Source organism: Anas acuta, chromosome 2 (genome assembly GCF_963932015.1).
Source record: "Anas acuta chromosome 2, bAnaAcu1.1, whole genome shotgun sequence".
Lineage (NCBI taxonomy): Eukaryota > Metazoa > Chordata > Aves > Anseriformes > Anatidae > Anas > Anas acuta.
In genome coordinates, this window is record NC_088980.1 from 141,831,701 (window position 1) to 141,851,123 (window position 19,423).

The window sequence follows — 19,423 nt, forward strand, 5'->3', positions numbered from 1 at the left end:
CACTTCATTACAATGAAGAATGGCACTCACATTTCTCACTTTCATCATTTCAACTCAGCCTGCATAACTACTGACTTACAACAGAAATCCAACAGATTATCATAGCTATGACTGTGTAAAAGGAGTAAACTTATCACACTATTTATTAACAGTCCTGAAGCAAAAAATGAAAAAGTCCTTACGAACTCCTGGAAAGCACTAAAAGAAATAGCTATTATTCTTTGTCTGTAGTTCTCTTTCTTTTTTTTACCTGTGTGTCAGGCTTCATGGCATAGGAATACAATAGTACATACAGGGAAAAAAAAAAAAAAAAGCTTTTAAACCTATCGCAATGATTTATTTTTTTTTCTTACAGAAGATCCTCATTTCCATATCCTGCTTAAAATGAATTTGAAATTGTATTAAAATGAAGCAGTATCTTCTCTTCAGATTGAACGTGACCAGGACCAGTCAGAAGATGCAGTATATATAGCAACTGAGAAGTACTTGAATGATATTTGTGCATATAACTTTTCAAAAGACTTTTTTTTTTTTTTTCCTGGATCATAATCTAATCTCTTAATATTTACAATTAAGAATAATCTAGAACATGCTTAAAATATGTAGAACATATGGATTTTTTTAAATTACATTTCATATTTTGCTTTCTCATAATGAGTTTAGATTCAACACCCACAGCTTGCTACTATTAGATTTAAGGCTCCTAATATGTTTCATTCCTTTGAATCAGGAAGGGATATAACAGGCAAAACAGGAGAAGTGAACTGCTTCAGTAATTTGGGGAAACTGTAATTGCATCCTGTAAGCACCACTCCTTTCAGAAAAACAGATCAGATGACCTTGTAAATATTCATGATGGATTAAAAAAAAAAAAATAAAGTATTTAATTCAGTTACGACTGTTAATTCGGATTCTCAGAGTTGAAGATTTCACACATTTGAGAAAAATAAAATGGCTTCATAAGTATAATTCATCACAGTAACACATTTACAAGCAAATTGAACATGTTAATCTTTATAAAGAGACCAAGCTATTAACTAGGGCAGACAGACTTAAATATATACAAAAGGTAGGAATTTCAAAAGCTTTTCAGTTCACTGAAATGAAATTTATATTGAAGATAAAATTCATGATCTGCAGGCACTATCATGTTTTGGAAAATTCTACCCAACAATACAATTACTTGATTTCAGAAAAAGTGAAAATTAAGTTTACAATAGAGCTAATAAACTATTGCTTCTGATAAAAACAAAATTGAAAATATTAAATAAGAAAAATATTAGCCAAGACCTTTCAAATGTAATTTTGATAGAGTGTCCTGGTTCAGCTTCTATCACCCACTCACAATTCAAGGAGTCTTTATAATACCCAGGCCAGCCTGGAGAGAGGATTACTCCACTGGGAGATGAAAAATGTCCACCACATGGAGCTAAAAATAAAACAAAGACAAAGGTATAATAACACAAACTTATGATAAGTAATTCACCATTACCAATTTCATTATAGCATATGTATACTTAAATTTAAAAAATCCAGCTGCAAGAAGATGCAAGAAGACTTGAAGCTGACAGACTCTGCAGGGCTTGGAATTAGATGGAGAGGACTAAATTATAGATAAAGAACTGAATTAAGATAAAATTAACATTGCTCAGGAAGTGATGACATAAGCTTTTATACTGTATTTTTACAGCTACAATACATTTTACTGTAATAACGGACATAGAGCAAAACACAGGGTTTAAAACCTGGGATTGTTTCTGCTTTTAATTATGAGCAGAGAGAATCAAAAACAAACCAACAAACAAACAAACAAGAAAACTATGCAGAAGTTTCAGTTGAATATTAAACTTGAAATTAGTAAAATGTCATTTCAGCTTTGACATGGATCCACTGTGAGACTACATGCATTTTATTTGTCAGCTTGGCAGTTCAAATTCTGTGTTCCTGAAACAAATATACTTACCATTTTTACAAGATTAGCTAATATTTTTGAAGCATTTGGCAAATACATTTTAAATGTTGTAAAATATCCATAGTCAAACAGAACTATTAGAAACAGTATGTACTATTTCTCTCTGTAATAGTAAGCAAAGACAAGCTATTAAAACATAACTAAAAACAAAATATCTGATAATCATATTCAAAGTTTTTTAATGGCTTAATAATGCATTAATTACAGGAATAATCTCCACAGCTGTAGGTCTTGCAGAGATGTCTGCATTCCTGCTTGAAGTGTCACCTAGAGCAGGTTGCCCATGAGCAGGTCCATATGGTTTCTGAAGATCTCCCAGGAGGAGATCCAAAATTCTCTGGTAAACCTGTGCCAGTGTTCTGCCTCAACAGTAAAGTGCTTCCTGATGTTCAGACAGAACCTCCTGTGTTTCAGTTTGTGCCCATTGCCTCTTGTTCTGTAACTGGGCACTACCAAAAAGTACCTGGCTCCATCCTTTTTTGCACCCTCCCTCTAGGTATTTTTAGATAGTGGTCTGATCCACCCTGATTTTCCTCTTCTCCAGGCTGAACAGTCCTAGCTCTTTCAGACTTTCCTTACAGGAGAGATGCTCCAGTCATCAAATGATGCATCCTTCATCATCTCAGTCAGTGGCCCTTTGTTAGATCCCTTCCAGCATGTCCATGTCTCTCCAGATGTGGTCTTACCGTTGATGAAATAGAGAAGGATCACCCCCTTTGACCTGCTGGCAAAATGTTGCCTAATGCAGCCTAGGATACCATTAACCTTCTTTGTGGTAGGTGTACATAGCTGACTCATGTTCAACCTGGTATCCATTTTCTTTTCTGCCAGGCAGAAAAGCTGGATGGCCTCCACCTGTACTGGTGCCTGATGTTGTTCCTCCCTGAGGACAGGACTTTCCACCTCTCCTTGTTGAACTTCTAGAGATTTTTGTATGCCCATTTCTCCAGCCTGGTGAGGTCCCTCTGGATGGCAGCACAAACTATCAGCCACTTCCAGCTTCATGTCATCCGTAAACTTGCTGAGGGTAGACTCTGGTCCATCATCCATAAAGCTATTTATGTACTTAATTATCAGAAGACACATTTATTTATTTTTTTTATTTACTTACTTATTTTGTTTATTATTACTAGTATCATGTAAGTATCCAGTTAGAGGGCAGAAACTTTTGGGGAAAAGAATGCCGAACTATAAACTTTCAGCACTCTTTCAATTCATTCTTTATGCATACATGGCTACACAATGATGAAAAGAAATGTGCTACATTTTATACGTCTGACTGTATTGTTGGGAAGTCGGCAAGTCTCTTTACTAAACAGTGAATTTAAAAAAAAAAGTCAATTTCTTACTTTTTTTTTTTTTTGCTTAGTCACTTCATATTCTCTGTATTTTTGCTGCTCATTTTAATGAAGCAGCACTGTACATGCTATTGTCTAAATTATTCTGTACTTCTCCATTACAAAAATGTTTTAATTTTGTTCCATTTGACACACCTTCAAATTGAAGATCATGAATTATGACATAAATATCTGAATATCTCATAAATATCTAAATATCTCTGTTTTTCTCAGGAAATTACCAGGGTCCTGTATTGAAATGATGAACTGTTGTAATGAAGCATTTTATATTTTTAAGGACATAATATCCCTTCTTCCTCCTATTGTGTGGAAAAAAATATATATATTCTAAAAGCTATATAAAATTTAAAGTTCAGAACTAACAATACTGCAAACATCTCTAAATATGCAATTATAGAGTTTTAGTCTCCCCAATCCAAACCCCTCCCTGTCTTAAAATATCATTTCTTAACTTTCACCTTAAGGTCCTTTTGTCAAACTACCTTCATCAAACACTATCAGTCAAACATACAGTATTTAAACTAAGAATTACATCAATACTTACAGTTGTAAGGTTAGCATTAAAACATTAATCATCCCTACATTTTATTGTATATAACTACTTATGCATATCCAAAATACATATGGAGCCAATATACTACAAAATATACTAACAAGAGTAATACCAGATGGTCTTATCCTGAGCTAGTGTACTAGCATAGTTGGCACGTAGTATTGCTAAATTTGTGCAAAGCTCCACTTTATCACTAAATTTACATTGAACTGTTAAAGATTATATTTGGAAAACAGAACTCTTTTACAAAAAATGATTCTACAAATATTACATTTGAAATAATACATATCTCTTTGATTGTGTAAATTCACTATGATTTCTCTTTGTATTTGGGATCTAACATAATAGTTTTGCTTTGATGTTTTTGTTGTTTTTTTCTATTGTTTAAAGAAAATTCTGCTTGTCCTTCCCATGATTATGGTTCTTCCTGATGTCTTCAGTGCAAATTCTTTATCTGACATTTACTATCACATGCTAATTTCTTAGATCCAAGAATTCTTCCCTTCAGAATAGCTGGGTGACTGGGCTTATCTTCTTCTCTCTTAAAGAGTTTTTTTTTTTTCAGAGATTAAAATTCTCCAGGCATCTTGCCAAATAACAGTTTCCCCATCTTTTTTTTTTTTTTTTTTTTTTTTGCATTGAGTTTTAGTCCCTGTTCTTCCAGTTCTGTGGCTGGCAGATGTATACCCACTGTCAGTGGGTTAAAAATAAAATACCAGAAATACACCATAACCAGTGTTTGTCATCAAACAGAATATTTTTATCAAACACAAGCTTATGCAAATCACCAAAAAATAGTCAGCCTGATCTATGAATTCCCACAAATCCATTTCTATTTATTTCCATTTCCTTGCATACTAAGGTATGGCAGTTGAGTCAGGAAATTTTTATGCATGAGTATGAGGAAAACTTTGATGATAGGATAATCAGTGAACAGAACACTTCGTAGGTTCACAGTTCTAGACATTTTTTTAAATTTTATTTTCCAAAATAAATTCTGGAATTTATTTTCTCACTGTAAGCATTACAGGAGTTATGCAGGTAGACCAAGAGTAGAGCTGCAGTCCACGTGTAACTGGACTATATTACAAGAGATTATGTGAAAGTCCTTCATATGACTCTCACACAAGGAGGATGAAAGACACAGGGACATGAATCTCACATGTAAATGCATAGTGGAATCACAAAATCAGGACTCCTCTGCTAGGTAAATGAAGATAGGAGCCAAGGGTGATGACACATATAGATGCAGTTAGTGCCCTCACCAACACAGCATCATTGCACTCCATCTAGTGCATCTAATGAATGACATTGCTAGTCGGTTGAGGGAAGTGATTCTCCTGCTCTACTCTGCACTGGTGTGGCCTCACCTCAAGTACTGTGTGCAGTTTTGGGCACCACAGTACAAAAAGGATGTGAAACTATTGAAGAACATCCAGAGAAGAGCTACTAAGATGGTGAAGGGCCTAGAGGGGAAGACATATGAGGAACGGCTGAGTTCACTTGGTTTGTTCATCCTGGAAAAGAGAAGGCTGAGAGGAGACCTCATCACAGTCTACAGCTTCCTCACGAGGGGGAGTGGAGGGGCAGGCTCTGATCTATTCTTGCTGGTGACCCATGATAGGACCCGAGGAAATGGAGTCAATCGGCGACAGGGGAGGTTCAGGCTGGATATAAGGAAGAGGTTCTTCATTGAGAGGGTGGTCATGCACTGGAACAGGCTCCCCAAGGACATAGCCATGGCACCAAGCCTGTTGGAGCTTAAAAAGTGTTTGGACTATGATCTCAGTCATATGGTCTGAATTTTTGGGTAGACCTGTGTGAAGCCAGAAGTTGGACTCAGTGATTCTTGTGGTTCCCTTCCAGCTTGGGGTATTCTATGATTCTATGATTTGAGCAAGGTGAGCAGGACTAGATTGGTGACAGAAAAGGGGCCTGGAGAACAAGTCCTACGAGGAGGGGCTGAGGGAGCTGGGTTTGCTCAGCCTGGAGAAAAGGAGGCTCAGGGGCAACCTTATTGCTCTCTACAGGTACCTTAAAGGAGGCTGTAGTGAGGTGGGGGTTGGTCTGTTCTCCCACGTACCTGGTGACAGGATGAGGGGGAATAGGCTAAAGTTGCGCCAGGGGAGTTTTAGGTTGGATGTTAGGAAGAACTTCTTTACCGAAAGGGTTGTTAGGCATTGGAACAGGCTGCCCAGGGAAGTGGTGGAGTCACCATCCCTGGAAGTCTTTAAAAGACGTTTAGATGTAGAGCTTAGGGATATGGTTTAGTGGGGACTTAGTGTTAGGTCAGAGGTTGGACTCGATAATCTTGAGGTCTCTTCCAACCTAGAAATTCTGTGATTCTGTGATTCTGTGATTCAAGTGACTATAGGTTGAATGATGAACCAGGAGTTGAAAGGGCAGGGACTGACAGCCCCAGGCTGAGCTGAAATGGGGTACTAGGCCATGGACAGGTTGGGGGGAGGCCTCAACAGAGGCTGTGGCAAAGCCTGCCTGTTGGTGCATCAGGCATATTGCCCTGACAAATTAGTATGCTGACCCTACCCACCTGTACCATATTATTATATGGTTCTCTCCTATATACTGTAACAGAAGACATTTCTGCAGTGAAGAAAAAACTTCACATTAGTCACATCCAGTATTTCCTGGTCAGCATGTTGAGTTCATGTATTTGACCTGTTATGTATGACAATGAAATTATGAGGTGTGTGAAGGGCAAGCAGACTTGAGCTTATATAAAATGTCATTGTGTTATGAAGTCAATAAAAATTCAAAACATCCCATCAGACCAAATTAATTACACTAATAGCTTAATCTTCAATCTTAAAAATATACCTAATTCTGCAGTAGATAAATACACTTAATTCAAATATACCAGCTACCCAACCTTTAGGATTCCAGTCTATGCTCCATCTAGTGTCTCAGACAATTTGAGCCATCTGAACCATTTAGAATGTATGGTTCAGACTCCGGTGTAGAGACAGACATTTAAAAATATTCCTATTATTTTAAGTATTTTATTAGCAATGTTTAACAGCTCCATAACATCATAATAAAGTAAGGTCCACGACTGTGTATCATCTAGGGAAACTGACCCATCTTGTATCTATGAAATCATTAGAATTTTGAACTTAAAGTTAAATGGATATGAATATTATAAGGAGTCACATTCATATATTAAAATTAAGAAAATTTTGTTAGGAAGGCAGTTCAATAGTGGAAATCTGAACTAAGCTTTTATTTGATATAAAATTGAACACACTTTATAAATCGCATATCATCATTGATCAAATCGTATTTTTTAAGAGATGAAAATATCTTAAAATACAGGAAATGTAATGAAGCAAAGTTTATATATACCTCTTAGTATAAAAAAATACACAGAAATATGCTTAACATTGTTTTAGAGATTGTGATGTACAGAAAGTACTTAATTTCTTTAATGAGAAAGATCAATTGTCAAGAGAATCTTCCAGAGGCTATATGTCACTGTGGATAGAAGAAACGTAAGTGGAGCAACAGACAACTAAGACCTCTCTAATGGTATAAAATATCATTGCCCACGATCTGAAAAAAAGATCAACTTCTCCATTCTAATCTAATATGCCACTGAATGCTCACTATTTAAAATCATTTATCTGTCTGAAGTCAGAAATTAATAGTTGTGTTCTGAAGAAAACCTTCTAAATGAAACTGGGTGAAAATAACCGAAAAGCAAACAAACAAACAACAAAAAAAAAGAAATTGAAGGACAAACTTCTTGACTAATAAATACTAAATACCGAGTGGCAAATTGAACTTAGATGTTTATATTTGGAAACTGAGGAACAGAAATCTTCAATATATTTCTGTCAGATTCAGTGAAAACAGTGATTTTCTTTCCTGCTATTTCTTTCTCCTATATATTGACTAAGCTGACCAGGATACTGACGGGATTGGAATTTAAAAATGAAGACATGAATATTGTTGGTGTACTGTGGTGCCTCACTAGACTCCTTATTATGGAGTTGGTATTACAGGAGCCTTCTGCTATCATTATCAAAAGTTTGAATTCCCTTTAGTGACAACTTAAAAGACATTACACTGAGTCTTCATGAATCAGAAAGAAATATTATACATACCTCCACACTTAGGAATAGGTCCACTCCACATTACTTTTCCATCCACTAGCATACAAGTAATTGTTTCAGTTCCCTGTGTTTTGATAAATCCTTCCTCACAGATAACAGAAATTGAACTCCCCAACTGAAAGTTGTCACCAAAACGCCGGGCATTGATTGGTACTCCAGGATCAGGGCACTCATTATGTCCAAATGCTGTGTAAAAAAATAAATAAATAAATAAAATGGGGAAGGAAGGAGAGGGGGTAAATAGTGTTATAATTTTTGCAAGTAATTTGTCAGAATTTTACTCTGTTAGTAAAACCAAACAATAGGGAAATAAAGCTTGGCCAACAGCAGAAAATACACACTATATATATACTACATATAGGACTATATGGTAAAAATATGATTTTTCACAATATTTTTCTGCGGTTTTACTTATACATCTGTTAGACAAAATGTATCCAAGATACCTCATGAAATCTCCCAAATGTAAACATTATTCAAAAAGAAATATTAATTTCTTAAAACATATTTAAGAAAAATGAATTGTTCCACTTTATTTCCAGGAAATTATTCAATTTACTGTTAACTGAAATCAAACAAGGTATTCATATTAGTTTGCTTTCATGCTTTGATTGCTTCCTGCAATGTGCAAGTATTCAAGAAGGTTCAACAGACACTCACACAATAATTATGGTAGTAAAATACTCTTTACAGAAAAATAAAATATATGAAGAACTTCCAAACATGTTAGTATACAAAATAAAATGGAAATGTTTAATTATTCTTATCGTTACTATAATTAATATCTACCTTTTTAAGAATATTGATTACACAAATATTATATATTAAAGGAATGCAAATGTTACACTGCTCTGAAAAGGATACAGATTATAACATGATTTTAAAATCAAAATACATTTAAAATGAATAAACAACCTTCTTCCCTTTCAAGAAAACTGTATATAAAAGTATATAAAAATAGCATATTTTTTACTAAAATTGTTAAGTCAGTTTGTATGAAGCAAGACTATAATTATTTCCAAAAACACAATTTTTGCTTGTGTTAGTTATATTTGCAAACGGTTATTATACTTTTCTTTTTTTTAAAGTTGCATCTTGTTAACAAAAAAGACTTTGCAGATCTTACATTACAGAAGTATTAAGCATCTGAATAATAACAGACAATAGAAAGTATTACTATATTAACATTTTGACTTAGAAAATGACACATACATGTGTATTGGGAATAAAAATAGTGCTTCAATAGTTATCTACCATTGGAGGATAGCTTTCAGAAATGATGCAATCATTTTTCTTTTTCCATACTTTTTCCATTGGGGTCACAAAATTTTTGTCAATACATTAAACATACTTCTCACTTTTAGTGAAGGACTGATTGCACCTTTTTTCTTACTAGCTTCAGATCAACCACACAGAGATAGATTTTTAATAGATATCTGCAAATTTAGATAAAAGTCAACTCCAGGTATAGGTTGCTTATGTATGACGCCAGCTTATTAAGGCTGTAACATCTGTTCATTGCTCTATATTTCAGCTCAGGAATTGAGAATTATGCTGCTACTGTTGCTCCCATGGAAGTGACTGCAGTGCATGGGATGGCTCTGGGAGGCAGGAGAGTGACAGATAGCCTACCCAAAAACAGTTGCTCTCTTAGCCTGGCCTGGCTGCAGTTACAGTACTTGATTCAGTATTCAGCCTGCCTACTCTTCTAAAAAGATTGATGGTGGAAATGTAATAGTAGTATGCCTGAAACTGAAAAGAAAAAGCACAAATTTGCATATTCTTAATATTGACATGTGAGCCATCATCTATAGATCAGAAAACAATAGAAAAGTTCTTCATGCAATATTACATGTAAAGAGGAGATACAGTTTTCTTGACATTTACTTATCCACTATTGTGTTTGCACTCGTATTTTAAGCAGAACCTCAAAAAAGCTATGCAGCATAAACATAGTATAGGGTGACAATGAAGTACTTTCACCTCTGATATTAACTCAGAAGGATGTTAAAACCTGTATTTTGCATTAAAAAATGTGAAGAGGAGGAATGGCAAAGATCTGAAAAGACAGGAAGGTAGGAATTAAGCTAACTGTAACCACAACATCTGTTTTGAAACCTGCTCTGAAAGGTCCTTGGAAATAGGGCCAGAAAGGAATAGTCCACTGGCATGATTAATTGTTTTGGTAGATCGTTCTGCAAAGAGTTTTAGCTGATGTCTACCAATGGCTTTGGAATATGTAACTCTTTCAGAGGAAAATACCAAAGAGGAACCAAGTTAAGAGAATATCAAATAATAAAGTGATATTTCAAAAAAAAAAAATGTTAAAGGTAATGTAAACAACTAATAGGCTACTCAGTATGTTACTTGTAAAATCATACTACTATGTAGCACACAACACAGTGTGAGGAATTCTATCCTGGGAAGTTCTGAGACTAGAAAGTCTAGCAGGAGGGAGTGCCAGCAAAAATTCCTTGTGATGGATATACCCTATCACTGCAATAACATGGACTAAAGGATATAAAATAACATGAACTTTGGATATAAAAACAGTGCTTGTGAATGTAAATGTCGTGGCCTACTGAGATAAAATCACACAAGTAATTTGGTGTAGTGGGTTTACATGGCAAGGTTTTGGTAGCAGGGGGCCATAGGGGTGGTTTCTGTAAGAAGGATCTAGAAGCTGACCCATGTTTGGGAAGGGCCCCATTGTTTTCCAGAGCTGAGCCAATAAGCGACGTTGTTTTGTGCCACTGTGAGAGCATATTTAAGACAGGGAAAAAAACGCTGCGCCACACAGCAGCTGGGAGAGTGAGAGGAGTGAGAAACAGCCTTGCAGGCGCCAAGGTCAGTGAAGAAGGAGGGGGAGAGGTGCTCCAGGTGCCGGAGCAGAAGTCCCCTGCGGCCTGTGGTGAGGACCATGGTGAAGCAGGACATCCCCCTGCAGCCCATGGAGTACCACAGTGGAGCAGGGTTCCACGCTGCAGCCCGTGGAGGAGACCACGATGGAGCAGGTGGCCCTGCACCGATGGAGGCTGCCGCCTGTGGAAGACCCCTGCCGGAGCAGATTCTGGGCTGGACCTGTAGCCCATGGAGAGGAGACCACGCAGGAGCAGGTGACCTGGCAGGAGCTGCTGCCCGTGGGGGAGCCAGGTTGGAGCAGTTTTCTCCTGAGGGATGGACCCCGTGGTACGGAACCATATCTGGAGCAGCTCTGGAAGAACTGCTGCCTGTGGGAAGCCCACGCTGGATCAGTTCATCAAGGACTGCGTCCCGTGGGTGGGACCCCCCAGCACGGGGGATGAGAGTGACCGAGAAGGAGCAGCAGAGAAGAAGCGCTGTAGACTGACCATAACCCCCATTCCCCCGTTCCCCTGCGCCACTCGGGGGGAGGAGGTGGAAGAGGGTGGATGGGGGGGGAAGGTGCTTTTGGTTTCTTTCCTTTGTTTCTCACTTCTCTAGCTTGTTAGCAATGAGCAATAAATCTTACTATCTCCTTATGCCGAGTCTGTTTTGCCTGTTACAATAATCACTGAGTGATTTTCTCATCCTTATCTCAACCTTTGAGCCCTTTTCACATATTTTCTCCCCATTCCTCTTTGAGGAGGGGGAGTGAGAGTGCGGCTGTGGTGGAGCTCGGCTGCCCACTCGAGCGGAACCACGACATTTGGGTGATTTCAAATGACCAGACACACTTCTCTAAACCTCTGACAACTCATTCCTCTGCCAGTGAAGAAAGGAGAGGTAGAGATAATTTTTCTGACTTTTTGGTCTTCTTTGCATTAAGTCCTTTGTCAGAGAAGCAATAAATATCTATACACCTTCACATGGGCCCAACTGTTGCACAGAAATTAATGTACACATTTTGCCTGTCCTGACCTAAACTAGAAAATCCAGACTGAAGCAAAGCAACTATATAGCTGCACTGATGTAATTTATGCGACTATATTCAGATAGTGTGTCTAGTTCTGATCTCCATAATTCAACAAAGATGTAGATAAAGTGGGAAGCATTCATAAAAGAGTCACAAATGTGATAAAAAGTTCATAGTTCTCCCTTAAATTGACGAGTCCAATGCATTTAGCTTATCAGAGGGAAGATTAAGGGATGACTGAGTTTATAAATAACTTCAAAGAGAACAGAAATGTCATTAAGGTCTCCTGGGTTTGGGATATAAACTGGTAGCAATGAGCCAGGAGTAAGTATGCAGTTCAAAGCAACTTAAACCAATGTAATTTCAGGCAGCTATGTTCCTATTTTCTGTGCTACCCAAGAAAGCACCTTCCAGCCTCATCATCTCTTTGACATCAACAGCGGTGCATAGGCTATATATAAGTAAACCCATACACAGATCTGACCTCACTGAAACTCACAGCTTTTAGAGTTGCTAGGTCTTTGGTTACTTAAACATTTTCTGTATCATCCATTTTTCATGTCACACAGTTCTGTGGGCTTGTCCCCAAATTTAAAATCAGATAAAAGATTTCTAATAAGTTATCGGATTTGTTGAAGACTTGGAGTAATTCTAAAATGAGATATTTGAAAAAGAAAACATTTTTTTTTACTTCCAACAGAAGTTGAATTTAGGTTTAATTTTACTGAAACAAGAATAATTATCTGAAACCATGTATGTTGCTGTAATAAAAACAAATATGGAATAAAAACAGTTTGTGAGAAATGCTATTTTCTCACAAATATATATATCAGATCATGTACTAGCAGATCAATTTTACTCTTCTCTATCCTATAACTAAGAAACCTATCAATAAAGTTATTTATATTAGTACCTTACATTATTTTTAGAAAAGAGTAATTATGTTGTACCTTTTCTGTGATATACTTTTTCTACTTTTGATGGGGAAAAAAGAGACTGATAGCTTTGAAAAGATTTGGATATATACATAGTGGAAGCATTAGCAGAAAATGGATATTTTTAATTAACTTTGGTTTTAAAATTGCCAAGACAAAGAGAAAATTACATTAATTCCATTTTTATTCTGTCTTGGTGTTCAACTATTTATTGTGGAAATTACTTCTGTAATTTATCAGACTGCAGCTGTTTTTACTAAAGTAAGATTGGACACATTTTCTGCAATTATTTTCTCTTTTGTAAGTAGATATTAACTACAGAGTTAAATGCACACACACTTCCATTCTAGCTTAAACATACCTTCCCCTCAATAAAAACATATATATGTTAAACATCTCATCTATATAAAATAATTCTTTAAAATAAATCTTTTTAGAGTGAGTGAGTTTCATTATACTACTGGTAAAAATTAATATTGTATTGTTACTTCTTCATAAAAATAAAATTGCACCATTTGGCATTATCAACACATTACTTGATATGATTGCTAATTGAGTGATATCATAATTAGACTAGCATGTAAAATAGCTAAACACAATATAAAATGTGACAGGAAATAACTGGCTTCTTTTCCAAAGGCTAGGTACAACTCAGAGCTCTAAAGACAGAACTGCTATTTACTGCTGCAGCTCTGAATGGCAGTCTAGAAATTTTTCTCCCTGTGTCTGTAACAGCTTTAAGTTAGAAATATATTAATCAGGATATAAATAATATTAATTTACCTTCAGCCTATATATAAGCAAACCAAAACAGTGTGACTAACAACAGTATTTAAGAATTCTTTTTAACCTTGTAATGGTGTAGCCAGACTCAACATACAAGCATTTTACATAAGCATGTGAGCAATCTGATTACCAAAAAGGAGGGATAGGCAGGGCAGGTGAGGTAGAGGTGTTATGTTGTACGTAAAGGAGAGATTCACAGAATCATCTAGGTTGGAAGAGACCTCCAAGATCACCAAGTCCAACCTCTGAGCTAACACTAACAAATCCTCCACTAAACCATATTGCTAAGTTCAACATCTAAACGTCTTTTAAAGACCTCCAGGGATGGTGACTCAACCACTTTCCTGGGCAGCCCGTTCCAATGCCTAACAACCCTCTCAGTAAAGAAGTTCTTCCTAATATCCACCCTAAAACACCTCTGGTGCAACTTTAGTCCATTCCCCCTCGTCCTGTCACCAGGCACTTGGGAGAATAGACCAATCCCCACCTCACTACAACCTCCTTTAAGGCACTTATAAAGAGCGATAAGGTCTCCCTGAGCATCCTATTCTCCAGGCTGAACAAGCCCAGCTCCCTCAGCCGCTCCTCGTAGGACTTGTTCTCCAGACCCCTCACCAGCTTCGTCGCCCTTCTCTGGACCCGCTCAAGCACCTCGATGTCCTTCTTGTAGCGAGGGGCCCAAAACTGAACACAGTACTCGAGGTGCGGCCTCACCAGAGCCGAGTACAGGGAGACAATCACTTCCCTAGACCTGCTGGCCACACTGCTTCTTTCTCTGTTGGCCTTCTTGGCCACCTGAGCCCACTGCTGGCTCATATTCAGCCGACTGTCCACCATCACTCCCAGGTCCTTCTCTGCCTGGCAGCTCTCCAACCACTCATCTCCCAGTCTGTAGCTCTGCTTGGGGCTATTGCGCCCCAGGTGCAGGACCCGGCACTTGGCCTTGTTGAACCTCATACAATTGGCCTCAGCCCATTTGTCCAGCCTATCCAGATCCTCCTGCAGAGCCTTCCTACCCTCGAGCAGATCGACACACACCCCTAACTTGGTGTTGTCTGCAAACTTACTGAGGGTGCACTTGATCCCTTGCCATTAGGGATGATGCAGTTGAAAGCTTCTGGGTGAAGATTACAGGGAATGGACAGCAAAGCAGATGTCATCATGGGGGTCTACTATAAACCGCCAACCCAGAACAATGGCACAGATGAACTATTCTACAGGCAACTGAGGGAAATTTTGGGACCAGTTGTCCCTGTCCTGATGGGAGACTCCAGCATCACAGACATAAACTTGGAAAATCATACTGCCACAACAAGTATGGGAAATTCCTAAAGCCTGCTGAAGACAACTTTCTGTCTTAAGTACTGAGTGAGCCAACTAGGAAAGATGCCCTCCTGGATCTGTTGTTTGAGAATAGGGAAGGCACTGTGGGAGATGTCATGGTAGATGGCTGTCCTGGTTTTGGCAGGGATAATTTTATTCCTAGTGGCTCTTACGTTTCATGTTTTCGATTTACGAAGAGAATAATGCTGTTAACACACTGAGGTTTTAGTTGTTGCAGAACAGTGTTTACACTAAATCAAGGGCTTTTCAGCCTCTCATACCGCCCTGCCAGTGAGGAGGTTGGGGGTGCACAAGAGGCTGGGAGGGGACAGAAACAGGACAGCTGACCCGAACTGGTCAAAAGGAAAATCCCATATGACGTGTGGATCCTATTCATCCATCATTCAGGACAATAAAAACTGGGAAGGTTGGCGCGGGTAGGAGGACTGCTGCTTGGCAACTGGCAGGGCATTGGTCAGTGGGTGATGTGCAATTGCATTGTGTATTACTTCTTTTTTATATATGCTTATTATTGTTAATATTATTTTCCCTTCATTTTCTACCCTACTAAACTCTCTTTATCTCAAATCATGAGTTTATATTTTTCCCTTCCAATTCTCTCCCCCATCCCACTTGGGGAGGGGAGTGAGTGAATGTCTGTGCAGTGCTGAGCTGCCTGCTGGGTTAGACCACAACAGTGACGATCTTGGCTGCAGTGATCATGAAATAGTTGACTTCAACATTTTTGGTGTAAGGAGAAAAAAGGTCAGCAGAGTTGCCACCATGAGAACAGACTTTAAGCTTCTGAGGGAGCTAGTTAGCAGTATCCCTCGGGAATCTGCTCTAGAGGAATTAAGGGTCCATGAGCTGTTTGCTTGTCGAAAAACACCTTTTAAAATCCCAGAAGCAGACAATCTTATTGTGCTGCAAGTCAAGCAAGTGGGGCAGAAGCCTAGCCTGTCTGAACAAGGAAGCCTTCCTGGAACTAGGGCAGAAAGAGACAGTATATGACCTGTGGAGGCAAGGTCTGGCTTCACAGGGAGATTGCAGAGCTGCAGTTTGCATTGAAAGGTATAAAACAAGAAAAGCAATACCCAACTCGAGTTGACACTGACCGGTGTGGTGTCAGACAACAAAAAAGACGTTTTGAAGTATGTTAACAGCAAGAGGAGGTCAAAGGGAAACATTAGACTGATGCTTGGAGCAGATGGTCACTTCAAATGTAAGGAGGAAAAGGTCAAGGCCTTTTTTCCCAGTGTCTTTTTTTACCTCAGTAACTTACAAGGGCTTCTGGGCTGCTGAGACCTAAGTGTTGGAGGACCATGACTTTCCATCTGTGGTCACTGAAATTGTAAGGAAACAGCTGTATCAACTTAATGTTCCTAAGTTCATGGGGCCCGATGGCATTCACCTCAGAGTGACGAAGAAATTAGCAGCAGTGTTCTTATTAGGTGGTCCCTTCTCAACAATTTACCAAAGGTCACGGGAGTCTGGAGAGGTCCCTGCTGACTGAAAGCTAGCTAGCATTATATCCATCTACAAAAAGGGCTTGAGACAAGAACCTACATACTTGTAAGTCTAACTTCAGTCCCTGGAAAAGTTATGGAGAAGATTGTCCTGGGGGATATTGAAAGGCACTTAAAGAACAAAGCTGTTATCAGGCATAGTCAACATGGGTTTATGAAGAGAAAGTCCTGCTTTATTACTTTGTTCTCCTTTTATAATAAGGCCACCCACTTGGTGAATGAAGGGAAGGCAGCTGACGTAATCCTTCTGGATTTCAGTAAGGCCTTTGATATTGTCCTTCACAGTACCCTCTGGACAAATTGTTCGGCTGTGAAATAAATGTGTTCATTCTATGCTGGGTGGTGAATTGGCTCAATGGTAGAGCTCAATGTGTTATAGTAAATGTGCCTGACAGATGGTCACCAGTGGTATTCCTCAAGGCTCAATTCTGGAGCGAGTTCTGTTCAACATTTTTATCAATGATGTGGATGCAGGATTGAAACTCAGCAAGTTTGCTGTTGATACTAAACTGGGAGGTGCTGTTTGCTCCCTGGAGGGACAAGAAGCTTTGCAGAGGGATCTAGACAGATTAGAGCACTGGAAGATTAGGAATGGCATGAAATTCAACAAAGGAAAATGCTGGGTTCTGCTCCTGGGAAGGAGTAATGACAGGAACAATTACAAACTAGGAGACAAGTGGCTAGAGAACAGCTCAGCAAAAAGGGATCTAGATGTGCTGGTTGACGACAGGCTCAACATGAATCAGCAGTGTGCCCTGGCAAGCCAAGAGAGCAAACTGCATTATAGGGTGCATTTAACACAGCATAGCCAGCCAGCCAAAAGAGGTGATTTTCCCACTATGGTTTGCACTGGTGGAGACTCATCTTTAATACTGCATACAGTGCTGGTCTTGAGAATCTAAAAGGATGTTAAAGTACTTCAAAGCATCCAGAGAGGGCAACAAAGCTGGTTTTTTTACAAGCTTGGATGGAAGTCATGTCCTATGAGGAGAGGTTGAGAACACTTGGTTGTCTAGTCTTGAGAAGAGGCTAAGAGGTGACCTCATAGTTCTCTGCAGCTTCCTGAGGAGGTGAAGTGGAGACTTCCCTAATTGTCAGTCTCTTCTCACTGGTAGGTTTTGACAGGACACACAGGAATAGCACAAAGATGTGCCAGGGGAGGTTCATACTATATATATGGAAAATTCCTCTATAGTGAAGGTGGTCAAACACTGGAACTGGCTTCCTAGAGAGGTAGTTGATGCCCCATGTGTCTCATTGTTCAAGAGACATTTGGACAATGTCCTCCATAATAACCTTTAACATTTAGTTACCTCTGAAGAAGTCAGGCAGTTGGACTAGATGATCTTTGAAGGTCATCTAACTATTGACATCCAGCTGAACTGTTCTGTTCTATTTTATTCTAAAGGCAAAGAAAGATGAGTATAGATGCACACAAAAGGTACCCAAGTAGCAAAACATTGCTAAAAGGCAAGATAAGCACAAGGGGCTACAAATAGCCAGCACATCATCCTGAATACACAAAGATGACTGGCAAGACAAAAACATTAAAAGATGTAACACTACCAATGAGAACAAGACATCTGTTTTCAGGGAGTGGAGAAAAAAGCTTAAAATCGTCAGGCATATGGAAGGAAGATCAGACAAAAAGAAGATAAGCTTAGTGAAGTTCAACATATCAAATAGTTCTCATGGCTCCTCACCTTGACTTCAATGACTAACCCGCAAAGATTGCAGCCATCAGCTCCAGGGTATTATATATTCACAGCTCAATTAGTATATGAGTTCTCAGTGAGCTTTGTATGTGTAATGATAATTAATATTATGTAACATTTAACCAGTAGCACGAACGTTTAAAGTGATTTTAACAAATTTACTAAAGTTTAATTTTATAATTTGAAAATGACCTAATTTTCAGTGTTCTAAACACTCCCATCACAATGATCTCTAATTCAGTAAGTGATAAATATACACGTTTTCAGCTGCAAAATTGCATCTGAAAGGCAATCTGAGCACCTAAATCAGGTATTTTTTTGGTATATAGGATTTGTGTGAAGGTGTCTTGTATTAGTGTAACATCCTTTTTACATGCGTATATATTCCCCTCAAACTATGTTGAAAACAAAATACACACTTTCATTAAAAAAGTAAAAATAAACTATTACTCACTGTTGTAAGTGATGTTAAATCCACGTCCTGACATGGAATGGTCAGCTTGAAACTCCAGCCGCAAAATATGACCATTACTGGTAAGATGGGAAGGAACTTCAGCACCAGTAAATGTTCCTATTATAGGAGAATCTGGAGAGTCACCATCTTTAACTGCAAGGAAGTCAAACTGAGATTCCAAATCAAAGTCATTAAAAGAGAGATGGATTCGGCTCCCAGGGTCTGAAATTATTGTCCAGATACAATTTAAGTTATTTCCATATCCTTCTGGATAATCAGGTGAAAGAACAGTTCCCATTGGTGCAGTGAAATTGGAAAGGCAAGGAACTGCCAAAAAAAGAGACAAAGACATTAGAAAATAGAAGAAAACAATTTAAGAATGATTTATTTTATTATAAGAGATCTTAAAACTTGGTTGTTTTCACAACTGAATAATTCAGCATTTGTTACAATCAGGTGTGAAGCCACAAAGGAAGGTTGCTGAGTCTTCAGGTAATAATGAATAGCCTTGTTGCACTGGAAACCTACAGCAGTCCTTATAATGTACTCATGTTCCACAGTCTTTAATCAGTTGGCACCACTTATTTTCTCCTTTAGGGAACTGTTTATATGAACAGACCTCTCACAAAGCCCACTAAGTTTCAAAAGGTCGAGTACCCTTATCATTTGTTGTTTACACAGAAGCTCAAGATATTAACTAGCCTCAAAGAGACAAAAGAGTTGTTTTGCTATCACCAGGATAATATTTTATATTCAACCATTTCAGTTTAGCCATATTAAATTGCAAGGATGAA

At 38.2% G+C, this 19,423-nt stretch overlaps 1 protein-coding gene across 1 annotated transcript in view; it reads right to left on the reverse strand.

Moving 5' to 3' along the window:
• The window catches only part of CSMD3 (CUB and Sushi multiple domains 3), a 668,812-nt gene that overhangs the window by 295,674 nt on the left and 353,715 nt on the right, over nucleotides 1–19,423 (reverse strand). The window contains 3 exon segments of the mRNA XM_068672527.1: nucleotides 1,291–1,429; nucleotides 8,008–8,202; nucleotides 18,630–18,956. Of these exon segments, the coding sequence (XP_068528628.1) occupies nucleotides 1,291–1,429; nucleotides 8,008–8,202; nucleotides 18,630–18,956 (661 nt within the window).